Source organism: Hydra viridissima, unplaced genomic scaffold (genome assembly GCF_058129835.1).
Source record: "Hydra viridissima isolate aposymbiotic clone 2 unplaced genomic scaffold, HvirCarnegie_v1 scaffold_2, whole genome shotgun sequence".
NCBI classification, from domain to species: domain Eukaryota; kingdom Metazoa; phylum Cnidaria; class Hydrozoa; order Anthoathecata; family Hydridae; genus Hydra; species Hydra viridissima.
The window spans coordinates 4,755,917-4,779,587 of NW_028324301.1; the positions used below are offsets into that span (position 1 = coordinate 4,755,917).

At 28.1% G+C, this 23,671-nt stretch overlaps 3 protein-coding genes across 7 annotated transcripts; all 3 read right to left on the reverse strand.

The window, feature by feature from the left end:
* Nucleotides 1–283: 283 nt before the first annotated feature.
* LOC145182217 (WD repeat-containing protein 17-like) lies at nt 284–23,239 on the reverse strand. Of its 5 annotated transcripts, none has more exons than XM_090078639.1 (30): nt 22,957–23,239; nt 17,065–17,150; nt 16,296–16,959; nt 15,288–15,589; nt 15,096–15,209; nt 14,889–14,943; nt 14,390–14,564; nt 13,974–14,060; nt 13,802–13,884; nt 11,960–12,035; nt 11,852–11,879; nt 11,517–11,641; nt 11,343–11,392; nt 10,986–11,138; nt 10,774–10,892; nt 10,020–10,145; nt 9,735–9,887; nt 7,900–7,964; nt 7,716–7,791; nt 7,489–7,637; nt 7,258–7,357; nt 7,048–7,184; nt 6,797–6,902; nt 3,324–3,462; nt 2,721–2,823; nt 2,540–2,638; nt 2,355–2,459; nt 737–804; nt 526–626; nt 284–417 (listed from the first exon to the last, which is right to left on the reverse strand). In XM_090078639.1, the coding sequence occupies exons 3-30, from the start codon at nt 16,918–16,920 to the stop codon at nt 298–300; spliced, it is 3,639 nt and encodes a 1,212-aa protein (XP_089934765.1). In that variant the 5' UTR covers nt 16,921–16,959; nt 17,065–17,150; nt 22,957–23,239; the 3' UTR covers nt 284–297. The 5 variants fall into 5 exon arrangements, with proteins under 5 accessions (XP_089934765.1, XP_089934763.1, XP_089934762.1 ...); XM_090078637.1 differs by having other exon boundaries at nt 17,065–17,200; nt 22,957–23,219; XM_090078636.1 differs by lacking the exon at nt 22,957–23,239 and adding an exon at nt 17,991–18,128 and having other exon boundaries at nt 17,065–17,200.
* LOC149891642 (UDP-glucose 4-epimerase-like) lies at nt 17,986–19,690 on the reverse strand. The gene is made up of 3 exons (XM_090078670.1): nt 19,526–19,690; nt 19,332–19,432; nt 17,986–19,215 (listed from the first exon to the last, which is right to left on the reverse strand). The coding sequence occupies exons 1-3, from the start codon at nt 19,647–19,649 to the stop codon at nt 18,397–18,399; spliced, it is 1,044 nt and encodes a 347-aa protein (XP_089934796.1). The 5' UTR covers nt 19,650–19,690; the 3' UTR covers nt 17,986–18,396.
* Nucleotides 20,968–21,589, reverse strand: LOC149891643 (signal peptidase complex catalytic subunit SEC11A-like). The gene has a single exon (XM_090078679.1). It carries the CDS (start codon nt 21,532–21,534, stop codon nt 20,986–20,988), a length of 549 nt encoding a protein of 182 aa, XP_089934805.1. The 5' UTR covers nt 21,535–21,589; the 3' UTR covers nt 20,968–20,985.
* Nucleotides 23,240–23,671: the final 432 nt, after the last annotated feature.

Genomic DNA, 23,671 nt, shown 5'->3' on the forward strand with positions numbered 1-23,671 from the left:
AAAGCAATTCATGTTTTATTTTTAATTTTTCTTTAATTACTATTTATATGATACTTTAAAATTATGTTAAAATAGAAGAGCACAAGTTTTTTTGTTTTCATTTTTGAATCTACACCAATAATTATTACATTGATAGTAGTTATAATAAAATTAACTATTTATTTTACACATTTTGTAAAAATATTTACATAATATTTCATAAATGTTTTATGATTTACAATGTATGATTTACACATCAATATAAATTTTTTATAAATATTCTAGTAATTTTTTTATAATATAATTTTTTGAAAATAGTTAAAATGGGTTTATTCTGTGACCAGTAGCAAGTGGTGAGTAGGGATTAACAACAGCCCACATTAATGCTGTACTAAGTGGTAACATTGAAATACCGTCCTCCAAAATAAATGCAGGACCCTAAAAAATTATAAAATTAATCTATAAATCACCATGTTAAAACAAAAAATATTTAAAAATATTTTATCTAAATTTAAAAAAAAAAAAAAAGCAAATTAAAAATTGTACTTTAATTCTTTCTTTTGTAAACATGTTTATGAATGTTACGCTGTGAGATGGCAGCTGCTCCCCAACAACTCTGTATATTCCACTGGAAACTTTGTCAGTATCTGAAACAGAAAAGTAAATAACAATCATTTCTTGATCAGAAATATGTGAACATTAACAAATAGAGAACAGCTCTCAAAAGAATAAACCAGCATAAACTAAAAATGCTTACCACATCTGTTTATCAACTTTGCAAAGATCTTCTTCTGTTCTTTTGTAGGAACTTGCAAAAAACTCTCACTAAACCAAAACAATATAAATACTGAACAAATTAGTAACACCACAAGTACTATTCTAATTTTTTGCAAGCTTTTTTTTTCTCCAAATTTATCTCCTGTATAAAATTTGAAATTATATATATTAAGTTGGCAATTAAGTTTATAACATTTTTATATTTCTTTTACTTTGCGACAATTTTTTTGCTGTTTAACAAAGTATATTTTGAGTAATTTAATATTTATTACTTTTTAGGTTAGAAATTGAATAGCCAGGAAAAAAGCAACATCTGCTCTTTTGAAAATATGTGAAGTTCAAAAATGGTAATTTTGAACTTTGCAAACCATTTCTGCGCTGTAGGAATCGCCGATGTCAACAACAGGCCCCTGCAGCAGGAGACTTTCTGAACTTGATGAAGAGCATCTCAAAGCACTTTTGAAGAAGGACGGTCATAAAAAAAATCATGAATTGGTCAAAAAAAAAAAAAAAACTGCAATCATAGAATGATTCTCAATCATCTTCATTCAAAAGGGTTTGCTGAAAAATGGGGAGCCTGGGTGCCTCATGAGCTTAAGAAAAACAACAAAGAAAATCGCCTTCAAATTGCTTCTCAATGTCTTACTCCCCATCAAGAAACATGCAGTCATAAACAGTGCTTTTTGTACTGACTCTCATGGGAGATGAGAATCTGTGCCTATACATAAATGTGAAGCAAAGAAAGGAATGGATGGATCCAGGAGATATGTCAAAACTGAGAGCCAAGCCTGACTCCAATCCAAAGATGACCACGATCTGTATATGGTTAAACTGGGAGGGCATGGAAATGCTTGAAAAGAATGCCATGGTCAACAAGGTACTCTACATAGCCCAGCTACACCAGGTGAAAGAGGCTATTTAACTGAAAAGACCCCATTGACAAGACTAAACCATACTCCTTCACAACAATGCTGTTGCACAAGACATCAAAGCTGCAATCCAAAAACTTAAATGTGAGGTCCTTCAGCATCTGCAGTATTCTCTGGACTTTTCATACATGAATTATCATTATTCTGCTCACTGTCAAACCATATGAGAGGCATTACCTTTGATAAAGAAGAGAACCTTAAAAACTGGCTCAAAAACTTCTTCAATATTAGACTTAATAAAAGTCTTTGGTAAAAATGCTAGAAATTTATTCCCCAACCTAATAGTTCAAACTTTAGATGAAATTTTTATATAAAAGCCACAATTTTAACTGTAAACATGTGGAGATCTTTTTAAATTATTTCTATGTAAATAATTACAATATCTAATCTTGTTATAAACGTAACTTTGAATTTTTAAATTTGATTAGTATTGTAACATTAATGAATCAAGTATATCATACAGCTCCACAAACATCCCTAAAACTTCTTCTTGCACTCAAAAAAAAATTAAATAAAATATATTTTGGAGTGCAAGAATAATTTACAGAAACAATTACAAACAACTTATCACAGAAAACACTGTGTAAACAGTGCACCATTCAAGAGTGTTCAATTAAACCTATTTAATGATAAATTGTAAAATATCAAAAACTTTATTTAAGCAAATACCTATTTTCATGGAGATTATTTACAATCCATGAGTCATTTTCTTCTGCAATTACTTTTAACAAAACAGTATTATAAGAATCCTCTTTATCAATTTGAAGCAGTTTGCTAAATGATTTAAAGAAAACAAATAAGTACAAGTTATAAAGGTCTGAGTCTTTTTTGAAAAAGATTTTTTTGCGACATACCTTGCATGATGAAATAAAAAAACAACTATGCTTTGAAACTTTCTTTGTATTGCCTGTAATGCTCCAATATATGCGGAAGTGGCAAGAATCTGATATCGCCTAAAAATTTAATCTACCGATGAAAGTGTTTTGAATATTTTAACATTATAAGATAAATTAATATGAAAGTATAATTACATACAATTTGGCTTCTAAAACCAAAACAACATCAGTTCTTATACTCCAAATTATTTGCATATATGGAATGACCTCATCTAACTTCCAACCATCTGAGCTCATGCACTCTATGATAGTAAAAAGAAATATGATATTATTTCTAACACTCTTATAGTTTTATTTGAAATTATCTAAAATAAAACTTATTTACTTATATAAAGCTAAATTTTAATCTTTATTTTTCTTTTTCAGTCTTCCTTTCAAGATAAAAGTTTAAGTTAAAAAGAAATCTACTGACATAAAAAATTTCAAAAGACTTTTATAAGAATCCTTGTATATATTAAACATATTTTTATAAAAATTATATATAATTATTAAAATGTATACTTTATATTTAAAAGCTTTTGAAATTTTTAAAAATTATTGGATTTCTGTAATGAGAACAAAATTAGAACATTGTGAATAAGAAAATTAGAAAATTGTGAGAAAAAAAATTGTTTTTCCTTGCAAAAAAATCAATAGTTTTAGATCCTGCTTTTTTTTAATAATTGAAGAGCTCAAAGATTTTCAATAAACAAAAAGTCAATAAACAAGATAATATTTTTCATCAAAATATTATGCAGCAAACCTTTCAGATGGAACAAAACTTTTTGCAAGCATTCTTGATTTGTTCTAGCAACAATTAAATATGGAAAACTATCCAAAACATTTTCATTAGCTTTGCTTTCATATGTTGACTGACACTCTTGAAGAGTAGGTAATCCTGCCTAAATAATTTTTTTTTTTTTCAGAAAACTATTTATACTTTTAAAACAAACCCGATAAAAGAAACATTTGTTATTCATAAAAAAAAATCAAAAGCAACCAGCTTTGAGATTTTTAAATATCAAAAATTAAATTCAAAATTAGGGTGTATCAAAAAACAACTTTTTTTGAATTTGAAATTGTAACAGAGCAGAAAAGTTGCATAATGCTATAAAAAGTAATTGTGCCAAATTTTTTTGTATATTTTTTATGTCTTCAGTTCGCACTAGGGTTTTATTTTTCTTACAACAACACAATTTCTGACCTTTTTTATAAAATAAAAATAACAAATTCTATGCATATACTAGAGCTGTATTAGAGTTTAAACATTACACAATGATCAGGTTAGTAATGGTTACAATTTTTAAGAAAATATTTTAATGTCTTCAGTTGCCGCTAGAGGGCTGAGTTTTTAAAGAAAAAACACTGTTTAATGAGTTTCTGGCAAACAAGCTCTGCAGTCCATAATGTACAATTAAAGTTATGTGGAAAATATTTTTGAAAAATGTTTAAAGTTTAGCTGGATCTGTCCCAAACTGTCTTTTTGTGTTGAATAAAGGCATTATTTTTTGCGATGCAAGTCTTGCACGAATGAAGCCGTCTCTTTTAGCCAAACTGCAAACTTGATCTGAAGCTTCGGTTACAAGCTTGATGCATCTCTCTACTCCTTGAGCATGGCATGGAAAATGCTGCACATCTGGAAGATAAACATTTGTTAACATTTCAATTAGATTTTCATCTGAAATGTGAGTGGTAATCGGAGGTTCATTTAGTTCACATTTTTTCCAATCAATTAGATCTACATAGTCTTTTGCTTCAAAATTGATTTCTGGTATAGAGAACTTTCAGACTTTGTTTGTTTTCATCGATCTTGCTTTCATTATCAGTTGATAATGGATAAATTGATGGTTAGCCATAAATGTCTAGCACCTTCTGTGCACGAGGGATTACATCTTATGTTGAACTACATTTGGCAGTAAACTTTAATAACAAACTCAACTATTTCTCTCAGCCTGTGTGACAGTTCGCTACATCCAACATAATACCTCAATATCCTGTTTGCAGTGGTCACCCACCTGGCATGGTTAAGTTTTCCAGGATTTCGGTTAGCCAAAGCGTTTGGACAATAACCTGTAGATATTGCTTTGCAAATATTAAGTAAGTATTTTTGGTCAGAACTAAGAGATTTTTTGTCTATTTTTGGCAATGTGACACTGACAGGAATGTAGTTGACTTTTGGCAAGGTATCACACAATTTAATTTCTCTTCCGATTGGTCCAGACCATCTGTTAGGTTCTGATGTAGGTCCACCTAGTTTTTGAATTAGATGCCATAGAGGCAGTTCATTAGCATGTATTTGACAGATAAACCAGTGGACAAGTCTTTTTAGTTCTAATTCGAACAAAGCAATAACACCATTAAGAAATCTGGTATTGACAGCTGTCCCGTCACAACCCATGGCAACTAACTTAGATGTATTAATGTTGTTTTGAGTTAAAAATGTTTTTATACTTGTCTTAATGCTGTATCCATGCCCTGATGCAGTCTCTACATGCCCTAGATACTTTGAACCTGGTTCCTGTACTAAAACTACATGTTCTTCTTTTATAGTTTTTCGTATACTTTTCTCCTTGTTTGTATCAATTACTAATGTTGTATCTTTTCTTCCATCAAAATACAAACCTTCTAACATTTGAATACTTTCATGGTCTAAATGTTGCATTTTAAGTCTGTTTTTCTTTCATTCTCTTTGAATCTTGTTTTTATCAATTACTTTAGATTTGTCTCCTTTTGAAATTATGTTCATATCTTCCAGCACAGCACACGCTATAAATGCAGCACCTCTGCTTGAAACACCTACTCTATCGCAAGCTTGTGCTAAGGATAGTAACGGTGATCTCATTTGTTCAGTTATATCTTTTCCGTTCCATTTTCGCTTGCAGCTTTCAGCTGTGTCTAAATAATCAGCATCTGATTCTGAGTAAGTATTCCAAATCACAGTGTCATCAGAGTCAGAATCTTGAGATATAGAATAAAAACTTGAATTCTGAATATTGAATGCGACTTGATAATATTGCTTGAGCTTCAATACCTGTAATAGCTAAAGACTGTGTTGATGGGTTAGACAGTAAGGGGCTGTTTACTCTGTTTTTTCTTGCTTCTTTTTGCCATAATCTTAAAGTACTTTGAATATCGAGTCTTTCCATATACATAATTCTCATAAATCTCTGATCGCTGAGAAAATCATGTTCTTTCTCTGGTACCCTCTTTACTTTTTCACAGATACATTTAGAAAAATCAAGGCATTTGCATGCTGCAATGTCAAATAAAGTATTTTCTGCATGCTTTTGAAATGTTATTATTTTGGACTTCAACTTGTCTGTTTGTTTTGTTTTGTTAACGGACATCATGACAACATTTCTATACTTTTGATTGTAATCAAGAAAGATTTTTACAATGCGTTTATGAGACACAGTAGGTATCGATGCTTTTCTCCACAAATTTTTCTATTTTGTGCGCCAAATTTTCCAATATTTCTTTCAAAGAAGGTTGTTTTCCACCACTTTCCACTCTCATTTTCTGCATTGAGAAAAGATAACTTAGCATAAAATGTTTGTATGTTGGCAAGACATTTTTACGTAAGTTTGCTGATGAACCGAAGATAGGACGAGAAGACTTTTTTCTTGTTGTTACTGCAGCAGAAGACATTTTTGCCATTGAAATTTTCTTTGATTTCAATCTATTTTAATGATAAACAGATGTAAATCAGAACTAATAAATTATAACCTGTGCTTTTTGCTCTTTATCTGAATATTTACTAAATAAATGTTTTGATTATAGACATAATTTGTGGTAAATAATGCTGATGGTGATGGAAATAAATGACGTAAACAGTGACGAAGAGTGAAAGCATCAACAACATAATTAAAATTACTTTGCTTTAAATAAAAATTGTGTTTTTTCTTAAAAACTCAGCCCTCTAGTGGCAACTGAAGACATTAAAATATTTTCTTAAAAATTGTAACCATTTCTAACCTGATCATTGTGTAGTGTTTAAACTCTAATATAACTCTAGTATATGCATAGAATTTGTTATTTTTATTTTATAAAAAAGGTCAGAAAATGTGTTTTTGTAAGAAAAATAAAACCCTAGTGGGAACTGAAGACATAAAAAATATACAAAAAAAACTTTTCTGCTCTATTACAATTTCAAATTCAAAAAAAGTTGTTTTTCGATACACCCTATTCAAAATCAAACTCAAACAACAATTAAACTAGTAAGTTAAAAAAAATCACCTTAATAAGAAGTTCATTTCTCTGTGTGTTATTTCCGGTAAAACGAGCACAGGCCTTGAAAAGCTCAACATCTCCTAACTCTTTTAACCACATTATCGATAAATCCCTGAATAATAGTACTCTTTAAATAAATTATCACAGGTGTAACAAGTATGTAATGGCTGCCCAACAAAAAAAAAAAAAAAAAAAAAGGCTCTAACTGCACATAATGATGGCAGCTGTGGAGCTTTATATCAAAACAACAAGTTTACCATAAATTATGCTTTTCACATCGCCTTGCTAAAGCCAGAAGAACTTCTTGATATAAATATTTACTAACAGGAAGAATCTTTGCTAAAGAGTATGCCAACTCTAATTCATTTCCTTGTAAAAGGCTAATGCAAGCATCCTAAAAAATTGAGATAAAAAATATTATCTACAAGTTAGCTGAAAACATAAATACTAAATGTGGAAACATTTACATCTGCATTGTCAATAGATAGATATGAGCAAGCTGCTCCTATTGGATCCCCGTTGTTTAAGTATAGACTTGACAACTCATGAGATACTGTACTCTGTAAACTAAGAAAAAAGCATAAACATTTTGATAAAAAAAGTAGAATTCAAGCAATAAGTTTAAAAATGAACTACATTTATATAAAGTATTCAGCATTATGCTTTTTAAAAAAAACCATGAGAAAACGTATACCTACATTTTTAAAGCATTTTTCTGCAAAGAAATATCAGAATTTGTGAGAAGGTCATTTTCTTGATACACTGGTCTGTGATCAGATTCTAATTCAACTTGCACAGCTAGTAAGGCATCTTGGTACTGTCTACCTTCTCGGTAAAAATTGCACAGCTGAATAAAATAAAAATACATTTATTTCATTTGGAACTAATCTTATACAATTGACAACAATAAACAAATGACAAGTACCTTATTTATATCTTTTGTAGCCATGCTATAAATTTTTAAATCATCGTCTTCTCTCTTAAAGAGAACCTCATTATATCTGCAAAGTTAAAATAAAACAGAATTGTTATTAACTATTTTTCTTGAGATAACATTCAAATTTAAGTAAAAAAAAAAAAAGAAAAGAAAAATAAGAAAATGTTAAAACCGTTGTGCAAGATGTTCCCAGTAATGCATGGACACACCAGGAGCAACTGATAATGCTCTTTCCCACTACAAAAAAGAATAAAAACAATATTAACTAATTAGAGAAAAAATTGAGAATAAGCTTCAATCAAATGTTTGGATTTTAAATGAGGACTGTTACTAAGAAAAAAGGTAAAATGCATATGTAAACTGTAACTCCTTCGTTATTGGTTCCAGGATTTTTATTAAAGTAAACCCTTGATTTTCATGTTTTTATCAATAAATACTTCTAAAAGAAAATATTCCTTTTGTCAGGTAACTCAAAAGAGAGATGAATTTCCATGAATAAAATCTGAATTTTTGATACCACTGATGTAAGGTGGATGGTCAGAAATGCTTAGTTAAAGTCATTTGAAACACTACCAACTTCTTGGCTATATCTTTTCCAGAAGACTATAGTTAACCATTTTTGATTTCCAGTTCTAACTCACCTGCAAGAGAACAACTGTTATTTCTGCTATCTTTATTTACAGGATAAATCTTCACCTTGCCCAAAGAATCTGCTATTTGTCTTTAAACTTCAAACAGTTAGCGGTCAAACAGTATATGTTCAAGATAGACCCAATCATGTCTAATTTACTTAAGGCAATTTTCTTTTAATGGCTAAATACCTGCTCTTTACTGGTTTCTTAATATGAATTTCCTAATTAAAATTTTTTTATGGTGCTTCTATTAAAATTGAAACATATTTTTGAAGATTCTTTACAGCTACATCTGCTTCAACCTTTTGGATTGATCATGAGTTTCAAGCCTTGTCATTTAATTCATCTTCTCACTTTTCATCTGCATCCTTAACACACATCTTGAACATAGAAATTGAGATTATAGCCAAGGAATGGCTAAAATGTTAGAAAGATAAATATTTCCATTTCGATTATAGTTGATTTATTGTTAATATTGTTACTCATAGTAAACAATTAAACAGAATATCCTTGAAGGTGCCATGCACATGAACTTTTTCCATTTAACATTGCAGTATTAGACTTTGCTCCTTGAATTGACACAACCCCAAGTTAAAATTGTGCCTTACATAATTAGATTAATATTGAGGTGCATAAATCGATTATCCTACATAAGTAGATTAATATTTTCAGCACATGTTTGAAAAAAGATGTGGTGAAGCCCATCTTTCTTCAAACATGCATGAAAGAAATTTTTCTTGGGAATTTCATTGAAAAAGAAACCACATTTAACAGCAAAACATCAGGTTTCATCAGAAAAAAAATTTGGACTTCAAAAACCTTTTCAACCTTGGTTTTTTTGCATTAGGTTCACTTTTGCTCAGGTTTTGCAGTGTTATTATACTAAATATTGTAATGAAGATTATCTAGATACCAAACACCACTTTTCTAGTAGTTATGCTTTCTGTCACATATCATCTCTATGCCATTTTGGTTCTAGTTTTGATGAAATACTTTTGAGAACAGTATCTTATACTTTTGGTATAAGATACTGTTCTCATTGTGGAAGTATATTGGTATAATTTATTTTTCTTCAAAATTTGAAAACTTTGAAAACTAATTTAATTCTTTAAAAATATTTAAAATATTTATTATTTAACAATTTTACATGTTTGAAGAAATTTAAATATTTGCATACATAATTAATTTACTATTTTTGTTTATTTAAAATAAATGATAATGATAAATTTTATTGATAAATAGCAGTTCAAATCTTAATTGGTTGTTAGATAAATGTATCTTATGATTGTTAGATCAATTTAATTTTGATTGGTAGATAAATATCCATTTTCTTTAAAAAAAAATTTTAATTTAACAAAAAGAACTAAAAACTCACTTGATTTAGTTCAACCATTATCTCACAATATTGTTCAAGTTGACCAATAGATATATGTATATTTGCAGCTTTTAATAACATTTCTTTCTTTTTCTTTGATGCAATACCTTTGCTGAAGTTTGATTTTGCCATCTCTAATTCCTGAGCTTCAGCCTATTAAATACAACAACTACAAATAAAACAATTATTAATTATAGCCTTATATGCTATATTAAGTCTTTTTGGGTTTTTTTTTCAAGACTAAAGAATAATAGAAGTAAATAAAAGAAGAATAATAAATATTACTGCTTTGTATTTGACTAAATGTGATGCATGCATAATTCCTTCACCATAAGTACTTGGCAGAACAGCTTTCTTTCCTTCTCGTATCACAGAAACAAGAAGCCAAAAGTTACTCATACTCATTTGTGGCTATTTAAATATAATAGTGCAACTTTTTTTACTTTATCTTAAAATTGTTTGTCCTTTAATAAATAATAAATCTACACAAACAAAGAATTAGACAATTTACTGTTAACATAATTACTAATACTTGTAATTGAAAAAAGATTAGAGACATGTTTTTATAAAACATAACATAAATAACTTAGTATTTTTCAGCCTTTTGAAAAAATATAAAATCATAAGATTACTTATTCTGTAAAATACTTTTGCTAAACAGCAAATAGTGTTAACAAAAAGCAAGGGGTACAATTAACAGTAAACTTAGTAAATGTCACCATTTTTGAAAAAAAATGTAGTAATTTTTTACTAAGATGAAGGGATTCTTATGTTGGATTTTACACACAGAAGATTTGTAATATTACACGAATAAAAAATGTAAATATATAAAGATGTAAGGAGATTAAAGAAGCAAATGTATAAACTAAGTATTAACAGCTCCTCATCAAGGTAACTCTGCATTAAGGTTATTCCCCATTTTTATTTTATAACTCATAATAATTGAAGATTTCCATTTTAAAAAAAAGATTCTTAAAGCTTTGCTTAAATTTTTATAGAAAGCTATTTCAAATGCAGAAACAATAGTAAAAAAACTAACCAAAAAACAATGAGAATAAAGCTGCAACTTTTGTGCAAATGTTTTGGATTTGCTTGACTTGATCAACTTCATGATATTGCCTGCCATGTTATTGCAAAATGACTGATTATTGCTGTCCTCTATAATTCAATTCAGTAACAGTATATTTAATCCATAACCCTATGAAGGGGTTTTTATTGCAATTATGTTTTACAAAAAATCACTATTCATACCTGATTGACTAGAAAATAAGCTGTCAATATCAAAACCCGCTAACAAATATACATATATAGGTTGTGCACTAGTTTGAAGATGCCACAAACGCAAAGTTGAATCACGTGAGGTAGAAGCAATTACAAAAGGCTGTTGAGGATGGCATGCCAGGCCTATTGTAAAAATAAAAAATAAAAAAATAAAAAAGAATATGAAAGGCATAAGTCTGAAAAAATATCTGATATTAAAAAGGATAAACAATTAATTTATACAAATTTGATGGCTTAAGTGAATACAGAGATTGTTCACCAAACTTTTTTAAAAGTTCAAAGTAAAAACATTAAGTATTTCTGTTCTATTAGCAAATCTTTGTATACCATAAACATCAGCAGCATGGTCAGAAGTAGTATAAATGCAATACCCTGTCCTGAAAAAAACTAGCATATATTATTAAAAGAAGAAAAAAATGTTTACATAAATATTATGATATATAAATAAAGAACAAATTGTGAAACTAAAAAACCCGCTGATAAATTGTGAAGAGGTAAGACCTTGCATCCCAAATTTTGATGGAAGAATCCCAACTTCCTGAAATAATCATGTTTGGTAGTTCTGGATTCCACAACAAACCACGAACAGGACCTAAGTGGCCATTTAAACACTGAATACATTCACCCTAAATAACATTAGTTAGACATGACATCAATATTTAATTTCAAAATCTCGTTGTGGGAAGAAGAGGTAATTTTAAACCTCCGGAAAAAAACTTTATTACTATGTACCATACTTCTGTTTTCTTTTTAAGTAATATATGTAACTATTGTGGAAGATATTTTTCCAATAATATCTATTTTATATCTAGATTATTATTATAATATTAACTCACCGTGGAATAGTCCCAGATTCGAATGGTTCTAGGAGAAAATAATTTGGAATTATATTTTTAACATTAATTTTAGAAATATATCAATATAAGCTTCCCAACTTAACATACTTGTCATCAGAACCACTACAAAGAATTCCATCTTTTAAAGGACTCCACTTGACTTGGAATACTTTATCTGTATGACCTAAAATAAGAAATCCCTTAAAAAGATTACTTCTTAATACTTTACCATACTTTCTTGAAATATCAAAAAAAAAAAAAAAAAAGCCCACAGAACTTGTGACAATTTAAAAAAAGTAAAATATTTTACACGAAAACTTTACAATCAAAAAGTGATATAACATTATTACTTTATCATATTTCTATGTCAAAAAAAAAAAAAAAAATTTCAAAACTTCATTTGAGAGCCCCTCCCATACTTTTCTATAAAAAGGTCTTTTATGTATGATTGGAGCATAATTTGCCAGAAAACTGCTTTTAAGGGTGACAGGATTGAAAGATGTAATTGGTGTAAGGAAAGACTTCACTGGTCAGTAGAAGATTCGTCTAAGGTCATTTTTAGTGATGAACCAAATTTTGAGATGGTTAATCGTAAATCAAGATTTATCATTAAAAGATTACCTTCAGAGAAATGTAAGGAAAGATTTTGTGTACCAAGAGTACAAGGCGGTGGCAGTTCAATAGATATATGGGAATACATTTTTCATAAGGGGATATGATTTCAAAATATTTATACAAGGAGAATTAACCAGTATACTTACAAACTTTGGAAAATAGGCTTTTACCTACTGCTAGATTATTTTTTGAAAGGAGTAAAAATTAGATTTTTTAACAGAACAGTTAAATGACATATACTGCCAACTTGGTGAAAGAGTGGTTTCAAAGGCAACATATTAACTTTCTACCCTTTTTTTAAAAAAAAACAACAAAAAAAGCACAGAAATAATTTAAGTAATCGCTAAAAAATCTAAGTGATCTTATATTTTTGAAAGCCACTGTATCTAGTGAGGTACTACAAAAAAATCTAGTTAATTGTAAAGTCCTCTTTAATGCTCTTTAGTGTTTATTGACATCAATTTCTTTGAAAATGAGGAAGGTAAGCCAAAAAGAGTCAATAGGGGACTGGATAGGAAGTAAGGTTTTGACAGGATAGAGCTACTGTGCACCTTGCAAGAGTAAAACTTTTTGGCCAAAAAATTAATTTCAAAAACTGTTGAATTAGTGTGACCCCTACATTTAACTGATTTGATGACCCCTGACTTCTTGTTAATACAGGTTTGCATAAAAAAAACCTCAAACAATTCATGAAGGAGAATAGTCAAGTTAAAAATTGAATAATGACTTGTAATCCTTGCATAAAAAAGCCTGAATTTGTGAGCAGGAAAATGGGAAGCAAAATGGGAAGGAAAATTTGAAGGAAAATGGGAAGGGAAATGGGAAGGGAGTTACTGGATATTGTTTTTCATACTTATTACTAAAAAAGTATCTAATAATTATATTTCCAAATAAAACAAAAGAATAAAAAGTTTTAGTTTTACATCGTTCAGCCTTTCAGTTACCACCCTGTATTTATAAAAACATTTTACAAAAAAAAAAATAAATATCAAAACATTTGATATTTACTTGAGAATTTCAAAACATTTCTTGCAATACAGGGTTATTTGTTACAAGTGTAGCATTTAAGGCTATAAATTACAACTATGTAAATTATTCAACAAATTATAACTATGTAAATTATTCAACAAATTATAACTATAAAAATTATTCAACAAATTATAACTATAAAAATTATTCAACAAATTATAACTAAAAAGTTTATTCTTTTAAGAGATTGCCTTAGACACAAAAAGCTTCCTTGTTAAATAAAGAAAGTTTTTTTAGTTTTTATGAAAACCTGCTTATTATCTTAAAAATTGTATGTTTTTATCATATTTTTAATGCAATAGTTACCATGGAAAATTTTTAGGATATTATCTGTTGGAATGTAATACACTCTCACCAGTCCATCTTCACAAGCAGTAGCCAATAAATCTCTAAAAAAGATATTCATAAATAATAAAAATAGATTAAACAGAAACAACAACAGCTTAAACAATACAATTTGAAAAACTTGAAAAATGACCTATTTTTAGGACACCAATCACACCCATAAACTGGTCGAGGATGCTCATATGTTTTTATTGATGTTCCATCAACCATACGCACAATGCTAATAAAGAAATAATAACTTTTAAAAATTTGCATGTTTGTAAAAATTGTAGAATGTTTGTAAATACTTTATCTTGCTACTGTAATCATCGTAAGGATTGTTCTCTTTTTAAAACAAAATGTTAGAAATCCCTATATTTTTCTAACCTATATTCTTTATATCAGAATAAATTCAAAAATTAGATTATACTTTGTTGTCAAGTTTCAACTTTAAAAACAGTGGTAATAAGGTATAAAGGGAATCATGCTAAGAACTATTATCTAATATTTCTATATGAAAAAAAAAAAAATTTGAAAAATATTGAAGAATGAAAGATAACTACAAATAACCAATTTTTATCAGCTCCACAACTTGCAATAAATCTTGCATCTTGTTTGTTCCAAGAACAAGAGAATACAGCCCCATTGTTATGTTCATTAAATATCTTTGACACAATATTTTTTTTAACATCCCATAGTATTAGTCCTTGTTTTGAAGTTGCTGCACATATGCAATAAACATCACCTAAAAAAAAAAAAACTTGAAGAAAATAAAAAATGTTTACTTTTATATAATATCATCTTATTACAGACAAAATTTAAAAAACTGGGGAAAAAAAAAAGAGATTAATAGTTTAATCTGCCTGTAAAACAATTTTTTTTTTTCAAAAGAAGTTAACTTTTAAGTTTAACAAATTTATGCTTCTCTCTCCTTCCTTTAAAAGAATTTTTCTTCCAATCCATTTATATAAAATAAGGAAATATGTCAAAGAGAATTAAGAAGTATGCAATGCATATTTAAAAATAAACAAAAACAATTATTTATCTCCAAAATAGACAACCAAAGTACCTGGTGCCCAAGACAAACTGTATATGATGCTATAATTTCCAGGCAACACATACATCTGAAATTATTAAAAAAATAATTTTATCATTTCTAATAAATGTAAAAATCTAAACTAAATATAAAACTTGCATAATAATAAAAAAGGTGTTATCTGGAAGTTTATTTTTCAACTTGCAGATTATATATTTTGTGATTATTTTTTTCACTTACAGCTTTCATTTGATTAATATTCCATATTTTAATAGAGCCATCAAACGATGCTGTGGCAATGACATCAGGCTCATCTGGATGAAATTGGCAATCAAATATTGTTTCAACATGACCCTAATAATATACACCTGAATAAAACAAATCATAAGGAGTTGAGGAAAAAAACTGTAAACAATATAAACAAATTATTACTAGCTCTCTGAGAAAGTCCCAACAATTTCTCTTTATGTCATAGACACCAACTCCTCCATCTAAGAATACTGCAACAACATGAGCAGGAGGAATTGTAAAAGTTTCATCTGAACCACTATGCAAAAGGCTAGATTTTGAATTTGATAAATTATCGAAATTTTTAGCAAGCTCTGAATTTACACTTTGCTTTAAAGATTTATTTATAACACACATTGAATGAAATCCAGTTTCCTTTATCTTTATGCTTTTAATTTGTGTATCTCTTGATACTGTCCATAAACGTAGAACACCTGACTCAGAGTCTACAAAAAAATTATAAGGTTAATTTTTAAGCTGCAACTTCTTATATTAAGTTATTTTAAAAAAGGCTAGTTCAAAACTTATTCAAAAAATACAAAATAAAACAGAATCAAAGGAGAATTATATTGGAGAATTCAAGGTTATAGTAGCATAGCTGGGTCAACCTGTTCCTCTTCATACTATAGCTATACCTGGAATCTTAGTAGCATAACATAGTTCTTAGTTCTGTCATTGAAAAGAGCAAATAACTGTCATGTGATAGGACTTTAAGCCAAATGAGGGAATCGAAAACATGGTCAAATCACAACAAAATAAAATTATATAATAATATATGGAGATTGATAACTAATTAGAGAAAGTGTCAATTGAAGTTTTAAAATGACCTTTTTTTAACAAGCACATTTTTTCATGCTAAACATGTCTGATTGGACCACCATTAACTTTTTTTTTTGGCAAGCTTACTACAGAGCATGTTATGACACTTTAAAATGCATCTTGTGTATTTTTGGGTCAATTTATATCAAGAAATTGATTTGTCACAATTATTAAAAAATAAATAACAAAGAATGATGCAGACTAAAAAAAAAATTAATTTAAAATTTAATCTTACTGTAAAAAGTTTTATACTTTTCAGATAATTTGAAAACACAATTCAACAATCTTCAAAAAAAAGTTGAAATAATGAAATATTAGAATAGAAAAACTTACCACAACTAAAAAACATTCCAGGAGATAGTGGAATCCAACAAAACCTTCGAATTGTAATGGCAGCACTTGGAAGCTTATACTTCATTATTACTGTTTGTGATTCAGAATCAACTAATCTTATACCTGAATGTTTTGTAGAAACTAAGAGATACTCAGTGGACATAGGATCCCAACCCATATCTAGCACAGGGTCACTATCATAAGGAGAGTCTGAATTAACTGTAGAGAGCACTTGTTTAACAGGTTTTTTCCCTAAGCATAAAAAGGAGAGGCTTCCGTTAGAATGTCCAAAACACAATTTGTTTGAATTTAAAGAATTCCACTTGAAACTGCAAATGTTGTGAGAAAACTTTGGAATATCATATGTTGTTAAAATAGGAACTTTTGAAGAATAGTCCCATAGATTAAGAGTTCTCTTTTCAACCATAAATGATATTGTGTTACTATGAAAAGGGCACCATTCTAATGATAGAATATCAGTAATTAGGTTTTCTATTTTAGAAATAATGCATTGTTGATGAATGTTCCATATAATTATCATCTTTTCCAAACTAGTACTTGCTAAAACGTCTGTAGCATCTTTTTTGAAAGCAACTGCTGTAATGGTTTTCTTGTGTTCACACATGATTGAATGTAGTGCATACTTTTGTGTAGATCCATCCAGCTATGCATAAAAAAAAATTTACTTCAATTAAACAGCAAAAAATTTCAACAGCAAATAAAACCATACGGTCCAAAGTTGTAATTTTTTTGGATAAGAATTCTTTACCTTATATATGTAAACAGCAAGAGTTGCACAGTAAGCAAAATAGGACCCATTACCATCACAAATGTTTGAATTCCAAGGTTGTGCACCTGAAGTAAGTACAGCATATTGCCGTAGAACATTCATACCTTTCTAAAGACTAGGTTTAAAACGCAGCTATACTAATTTTAAATTAAATAAAATGAACAATATAATTGTTCTATATCTTAGGTCTAAAAAACAATAAACTATTATCTTATGAAGTTATCATTTCTATTGAAATCATAATTTTTATTTTTAATAGTAAATATGATTGATGTAATTAATTTTAAATCAGTAAATTTAAAGTTGATTATATCAGTCATATTCGCAATTAGGTTTTTTAATACATTTATTTCCCAGGTTCTATTAAAAAATTGAAATCTTAAATTAATTTCCTGCCGATAATTTAGGAGTTTTATTTATTCTATCATTTAAACATTTTAGGACTACCGCTAACCTGGGTAATCAAGGTTTTTAAAGAAAACCACCAAACATCAGAGTTGAAACATTAAATATTCTTTTCATTTCTTTAATTAACTTTCTGAGTAATTTTAAAAATTTCCCTTCATAAGTAAAATCTTTGGTTTTGATTTTTATGCATGTGAAAGAACTTTCTAAATCAATGTTTCATATTGAAATCCAAAATTAAATGGTATTTTAAAATGCAAGCAACCACCAATAACAAATGAAATGCATTACATTCAGAGTATGAATGTGTTTTTTAAATATCATGAATACATTACATTCATAAAGAAATTTATTTTGCAATACATTATTTAAAATGCATTTTATTTATCTTTTTTTAAAAAACAGGAAGTTCAAAGCAATCATAAATAGAGGAAATAATGAAGAGAGTATAAATAGAGGAAATAATCAATATATCAAAATAAGAAAACAAAATCATTTACATCTAAAACTCTTCAGATTCAATCATTATTATCCAGATACAAAAATGAAGCCATATTAAATGTATGTTACATTTGATGTTCTTATGTGATCATTTAAAAGTTATAAATTGCGTTCAGTTCATAGATATTGTTTTAGCTAAAATAAAATATATATAATACCTAAAAACATTTATTAATTATAACCCAAATCCCTTGAAAAAATGTGAAATTATATTACTGACATTATATTACATATAACTTATATAAAAAATATCTATTTGTAAGAAATGCTTCCTTCAGTGCAAAGAAAATATTGAAAATAAAATGTCATAAATATTCTCAACTAGAAAGCAAACAATAATAAATTAGAAATTGAAAGTGCAATATTAAAATCCAATTTTTGTTATTGTTTCTTAAATATACTGCTTTATTTGTTGCTGCAACGATAACCCATTGGGTTTTTACTTTGAAACCTCCATGAATCCTCGCACATTTTATTAATATCTCTTGTTGCTTTCCAACCTAACTCTTCAGCAGCTAGGGAACATTCTGCATAGTTTGAAGCTATGTCTCCTGATCGACGTGGAGCAAACTTGTATGGTAGATCTCTATTTAGAGTTTTTTGCATGGCATTTAAAACTTCTAAAACTGAAATTCCATTTCCAGTACCTAAATTATATGCTCGATATAAGCCTTGTGGTTCAGTAACTATTTTCTTCAATGCTGCCACATGGCCTAATGCCAAGTCAACTACATGAATATAGTCACGAACCCCAGTACCATCAGGTGTGTCATAGTCATTTCCATACACACTGAGCTCTGTTAGGCGGCCAATTGCAACCTGTGTAATATATGGCATCAGATTGTTAGGAATATCTTGAGGATCTTCTCCAATCAAACCTGATTCATGAGCCCCAACAGGATTAAAATAGCGCAAGCTGATACACTGAAAGTCAGGATTGGCAACAGCTAAATCCTTTAAAATCAGCTCAATCATAAATTTAGTTGTTCCATAGGGATTTGCACAACCTCCAAGAGGATGTTTTTCTGTTAATGGAAGAAACTGGGGCTCACCATAGACAGTAGATGATGAAGAAAAAATAATCTTATTGACATTATGCTTTTTCATACAATCCAAAAGTGTTAATGTTCCTGTGATATTATTGTGATAGTATTTAAGTGGTAGTTTGACAGATTCACCAACAGCTTTATAACCAGCAAAATGTATAACTGCTTCAAATCTATGCTAAATAAAATGGAGTAATATTTTTTATAAATTCTAATAAAATAAAAGTCTGCAGTCAGATAAATGCATGAATCTTAGAATTTTTTAAAATTACAAAATGCTTTATGCTCACTAACCTTCAAAAATACCTCATTAAGTTTTTCTTTGTCTAAGATGTTAACTTCATAATACTGAATTTTTTCAACACCTGTGATAATTTCTTGGCGCCTAATGCTTTCTAAAAAAAAAAACAAAGTTTTAGATAAAAAAATTAAAATAAAAAAAAAGATTACTGTGAAACTATTAAAGACATTCTATTCTAAATCCTTACCAACAGAAGAATTTGAAAAGTCATCAACAATCACACACTCAAATCCTGCTTTTATAAACTCTACTGTTGCATGACTTCCAATATAGCCTGCTCCACCAGTTATAAGTAATGTTATTTTTGTCATTTCAAAAAAAAAACAACTAGTCTTCTACACTAAAACTAAAACAACTATTTTAATATATATATATATATATATATATATATATATATATATATATATATATATATATATATATATATATATATATATATATATATATATATATATATAATAGAGTTATTTAGAGATATTAAAATAGAGAGAGAGAGAAGAAAAAATGTGCGGAGATTGTCTAGTTCTACTAGAAACATTCCTTAGAAATTTCTTGTTATAATTACTGTAATTAAGTAAACAATTTAGCAAATATTTTGTTTCAAGGAAGTATTTTATTCAATTTTTACTTAATAATAAGGAAAAAATTTAGTTGGAGTTTTAAAGAAATATTTTAGAAAACTTTTTTCAATGCAATTAACCTTTTCCAATATATATTTTTTAAGTGTGTGTGCGTGCGTGTGTGTGTGTGTATGTATATATACATATACACACATATATATATATATATATATATATATATATATATATATATATATATATATATATATATATATATATATATATATATATATATATATATATATACATGGTAAATCAGCCTAAATCGGCCAAAATATATATACAGTTAAGAGGCTTAAAATAATTTTACTTTCTTGCTTTTAAAAATATGGTGGAGAGTATAGATATGCATTTAAATAGAATAAAAGTATGTACGCATGAGTGATTTTAAAAAAGAAATAAACTTTTGCTAATGAAAAAAAAAAGTACAGCGTGTTTGATTTTAAACTCAAGAATATTGAATTTTATATATAAATATCAAATATTTTTATATAAAATAAAATATTCTCAGATAAAACTTGTTTTAATTCTTGTTTAATTATCTGTTATAATAAATTTTTTTTTTTTTTTTAAATGTAAGTATTAACAAAGTTTGGGTGTCCATCAGTATCCTTTGTAATTGATAAATTAAATGGCTATTTTTATAATCTTTTAAAAACACATTAGCATGAACAATTATTATACTAACCTTTATTCTTTAACTATAATAAGTAACTAATCAAAAATAAATTTTAATAGTTTAATAAATATTTCATAATATTTTTAATTTCTGTGAATGAGTGCGCAAAAAGCAAAAAAGTAAAATTATTTTAGGCTGCTTAACTGTAGATTTACCACCATATATATATATATATATACACACACACACACACACACACACACACACACACACACACACACACACACACACACACACACACACACACATACACACGCACACACACACACCACACACACAAACACATGTGCACACACATATACACACACACATAAGAAATAATGATAATCAAAAAGAGGCAATTATGTTTTATTCTCTATGAATCAGTACAAAAAAACCTAAACCAGCCAAAATTAAATATTTAATCTTTGGATAGTCATTCATAAGTATAGTAACAATTCCAATATAAGGTAGGAAACCATTGGCTCGTCCAACCATATCTTTTTTCTCTAGCCACATTTGTCCAGGAGCATATAAACCACGATCATCTACATTGTTGTTATCCCCTTTTGTTAGAAACTTCACATAACCATCTTCTCTTTCATGAACTTTTATGACTCGATGAACTATTGGAATTTCTCGACCTTCAATTTTGAAAACAACTATTTCACCAGCTCTGACAGGCTTAGATTGGTCATGTGTTAAAAACAGTAGATCACCCCTATAAAAAGCAGGCTCCATACTACCACTAAGAACTACAACAATTGGGCTTTCACTTCCTGTAACAACCATTAAACCTTTCCATATCATTAGTGCAGATGATACAATCATTCCAAAGTTTAATACTTGGTAGAACAATTGACGCTTGTTCATTCTTCGAACTTCATCAAACCAACTTACAATATCCAAATCCATCATTTTTTTTTCTTAAAACTGCTTTAAAAATAATCGTAAAAAAAAATAAATTTTTGCTTTATTGATATATTTGAACTTGTTAAATAATACAATTTTAAATTCATATTTTAAAAGATTTTTAGATTTGGTTTAAGTGTAAAATGTTTCTTAGCTTCAAATATTAATTCGAAAAAGCAACTTTAAAAAATTTCTATTACAATCAATTTAAAACGCACTATAAGAAGAAAAAATCAAAATACTGAACAGAAAATGTATTTTTTACATTGTTACAGTGAGTTAATTTGCTCAAGAAACTTTTTAGTTAGGACAGTCATTTAAAGACATAGATAAAATTATTATCTGGGAAGATAATTAAACTACATATGTTAGATTGTTATCAAATAATTTTTGTCTTAAATTTAGACAAAAAATAGTTAATAGAATATGTATTTTTTTATTGTTTAAACTTTACACGTCTTTTAAAAAAACAAGAAGCCGTGTTAATTTTTAATTCCGCTATTTGAAGTTTGATAAGCATTAGACTCTCGGGAGTCTCTTATGTTCGAAACTTCCATCAATGATACTTTAAAGTTAGTATCGGAAAAATCCGTTCTACCGAGACTGATGCCAATTTGGTATCGGTACTGTAGAATGGGTATCGTAAAATTTGACTTATACAGTGACTAAACGATACTTTCCGTACCAAGACTCTGATGCTTAAATTTTAAACATGTTTCGTTTATATTTGATAAAATGAGCTTTCATGTTCTTTGAGATTGAGGTAAATAAATCAGATGAGTAGGACTTAATGCACCAATATCAATAAAGTATAATACCCTTAATTTGAATTAGCAAAATGTTCGATTTGAAAACCTCAGCAATTCAACAGGGCGGTATTTATGCTTTAGCTACCTAGTCAACCGCTTATGGGCCCGCACCACAAATAAAAAAAGATTTAAAATTTTTAATTTTTAATTGACTAAAGTAAAAAATGTCTTTGTTTGTTGCGCAATGTCAAATTATTTATGCGCGCGCAATTTCTCTCCCGTAATCATCTACCGGTTGTTTTATCTAAAATGCGGACCTACAGTTTCACACTGTTAATAAAATGTTTTCTTAACTAAAAAGCCCTCTCTTTATTTAAACCCAGACCTCCAGTAGGGGTTACACCATAAGTTCGTTATTTAGTTCAATTTAAGGCAAGTAATTATGTTCAACTTTTTGATGTAAATTTTATGATGTAATAACTTTGTATAAAAATTCATATTAAAAAATTAAAAATAAAAATGATATAAAAATTATAAATTCATATAAAATTATAATAGATTTAATAAATACTAACAATGTCTAAATTAAAAAAAATAAAAATAATAATGCCACACAATCCATAATTTGTAATACTGAAATGAGAACACACGAAAATATGAATTAACTTTTTATATTTACCTGAAATTCTTATCTCTGTGTATTATTTGTGGTAATGTCAAGTATGTACAATGTCTGATTTTTTCATAATAACTCTAAGAAGAAACTATTCTAAAAGCAATAGAGAGTGTTCTAAAAGCTATCCGAACATATCAAGTTCTCCTTTCAAGCCTCCTTTCAAGCTAGATACCTCCTTTCAAGCTAAAGCAGCCTTTTAGAACGGATATTCAATTAATGAAAAGAGAAAAAGGTCCTAACGTTTCTATAATTTATCGTTCACATTTAACAGTATATCAACTGTGCTGTTATTTTCGAATTGCTTCAGAGGTAACTAACGTTTAATCTTATGCGATTAACATTTACGCAAGCGCGTTGGTTCAAGAATAATAAAAAGCTTTTATCGCAAATCACAACATTAAGTTATCAACAAGAAAATCAACGAACAAAACTTATGTTTAGTTTTATAGGTGCCGATTTTGTGTAAAGGAGTTATTTATGATAGCTAATATTTATCAAAGTTATTACAACTGTTATTTATTTTACTTTAGTCATTAAGCAATTTAGTCAATAAGCTATCATCTATTATAGTTATTATTATTTATTATAGTTATTATTACAAAGCATTAAAAAAATAGAAATTTCGTAGAGCAATGTAAAAAGTAGTTGTAAAAAAAGAGTGTTTTTTTAATTTTAATGAACTGTTAATATTATAAATTCCAAGAAACCAATCTTTTGT

What these genes read in the sequence shown, in the direction of transcription:
- LOC149891642 (XM_090078670.1), bottom strand. Translation starts at nt 19,649, where the DNA reads ATGACAAAAATAACATTACTTATAACTGGTGGAGCAGGCTATATTGGA. An exon ending in CTTTTCAAATTCTTCTGTTG is followed by an intron (nt 19,433 to 19,525) that starts GTAAGGATTTAG and finishes TTTTTTTTTTAG; the next exon opens with AAAGCATTAGGCGCCAAGAA. An exon ending in TTAATGAGGTATTTTTGAAG is followed by an intron (nt 19,216 to 19,331) that starts GTTAGTGAGCAT and finishes CATTTTATTTAG; the next exon opens with CATAGATTTGAAGCAGTTAT.
- LOC145182217 (XM_090078637.1), bottom strand. Translation starts at nt 17,187, where the DNA reads ATGAATGTTCTACGGCAATATGCTGTACTTACTTCAGGTGCACAACCT. An exon ending in ATCAAAATTTGGGATGCAAG is followed by an intron (nt 11,393 to 11,516) that starts GTCTTACCTCTT and finishes AGTTTTTTTCAG; the next exon opens with GACAGGGTATTGCATTTATA. An exon ending in TATCTATTGACAATGCAGAT is followed by an intron (nt 7,185 to 7,257) that starts GTAAATGTTTCC and finishes TCAATTTTTTAG; the next exon opens with GATGCTTGCATTAGCCTTTT.
- LOC149891643 (XM_090078679.1), bottom strand. Translation starts at nt 21,534, where the DNA reads ATGATGGATTTGGATATTGTAAGTTGGTTTGATGAAGTTCGAAGAATG.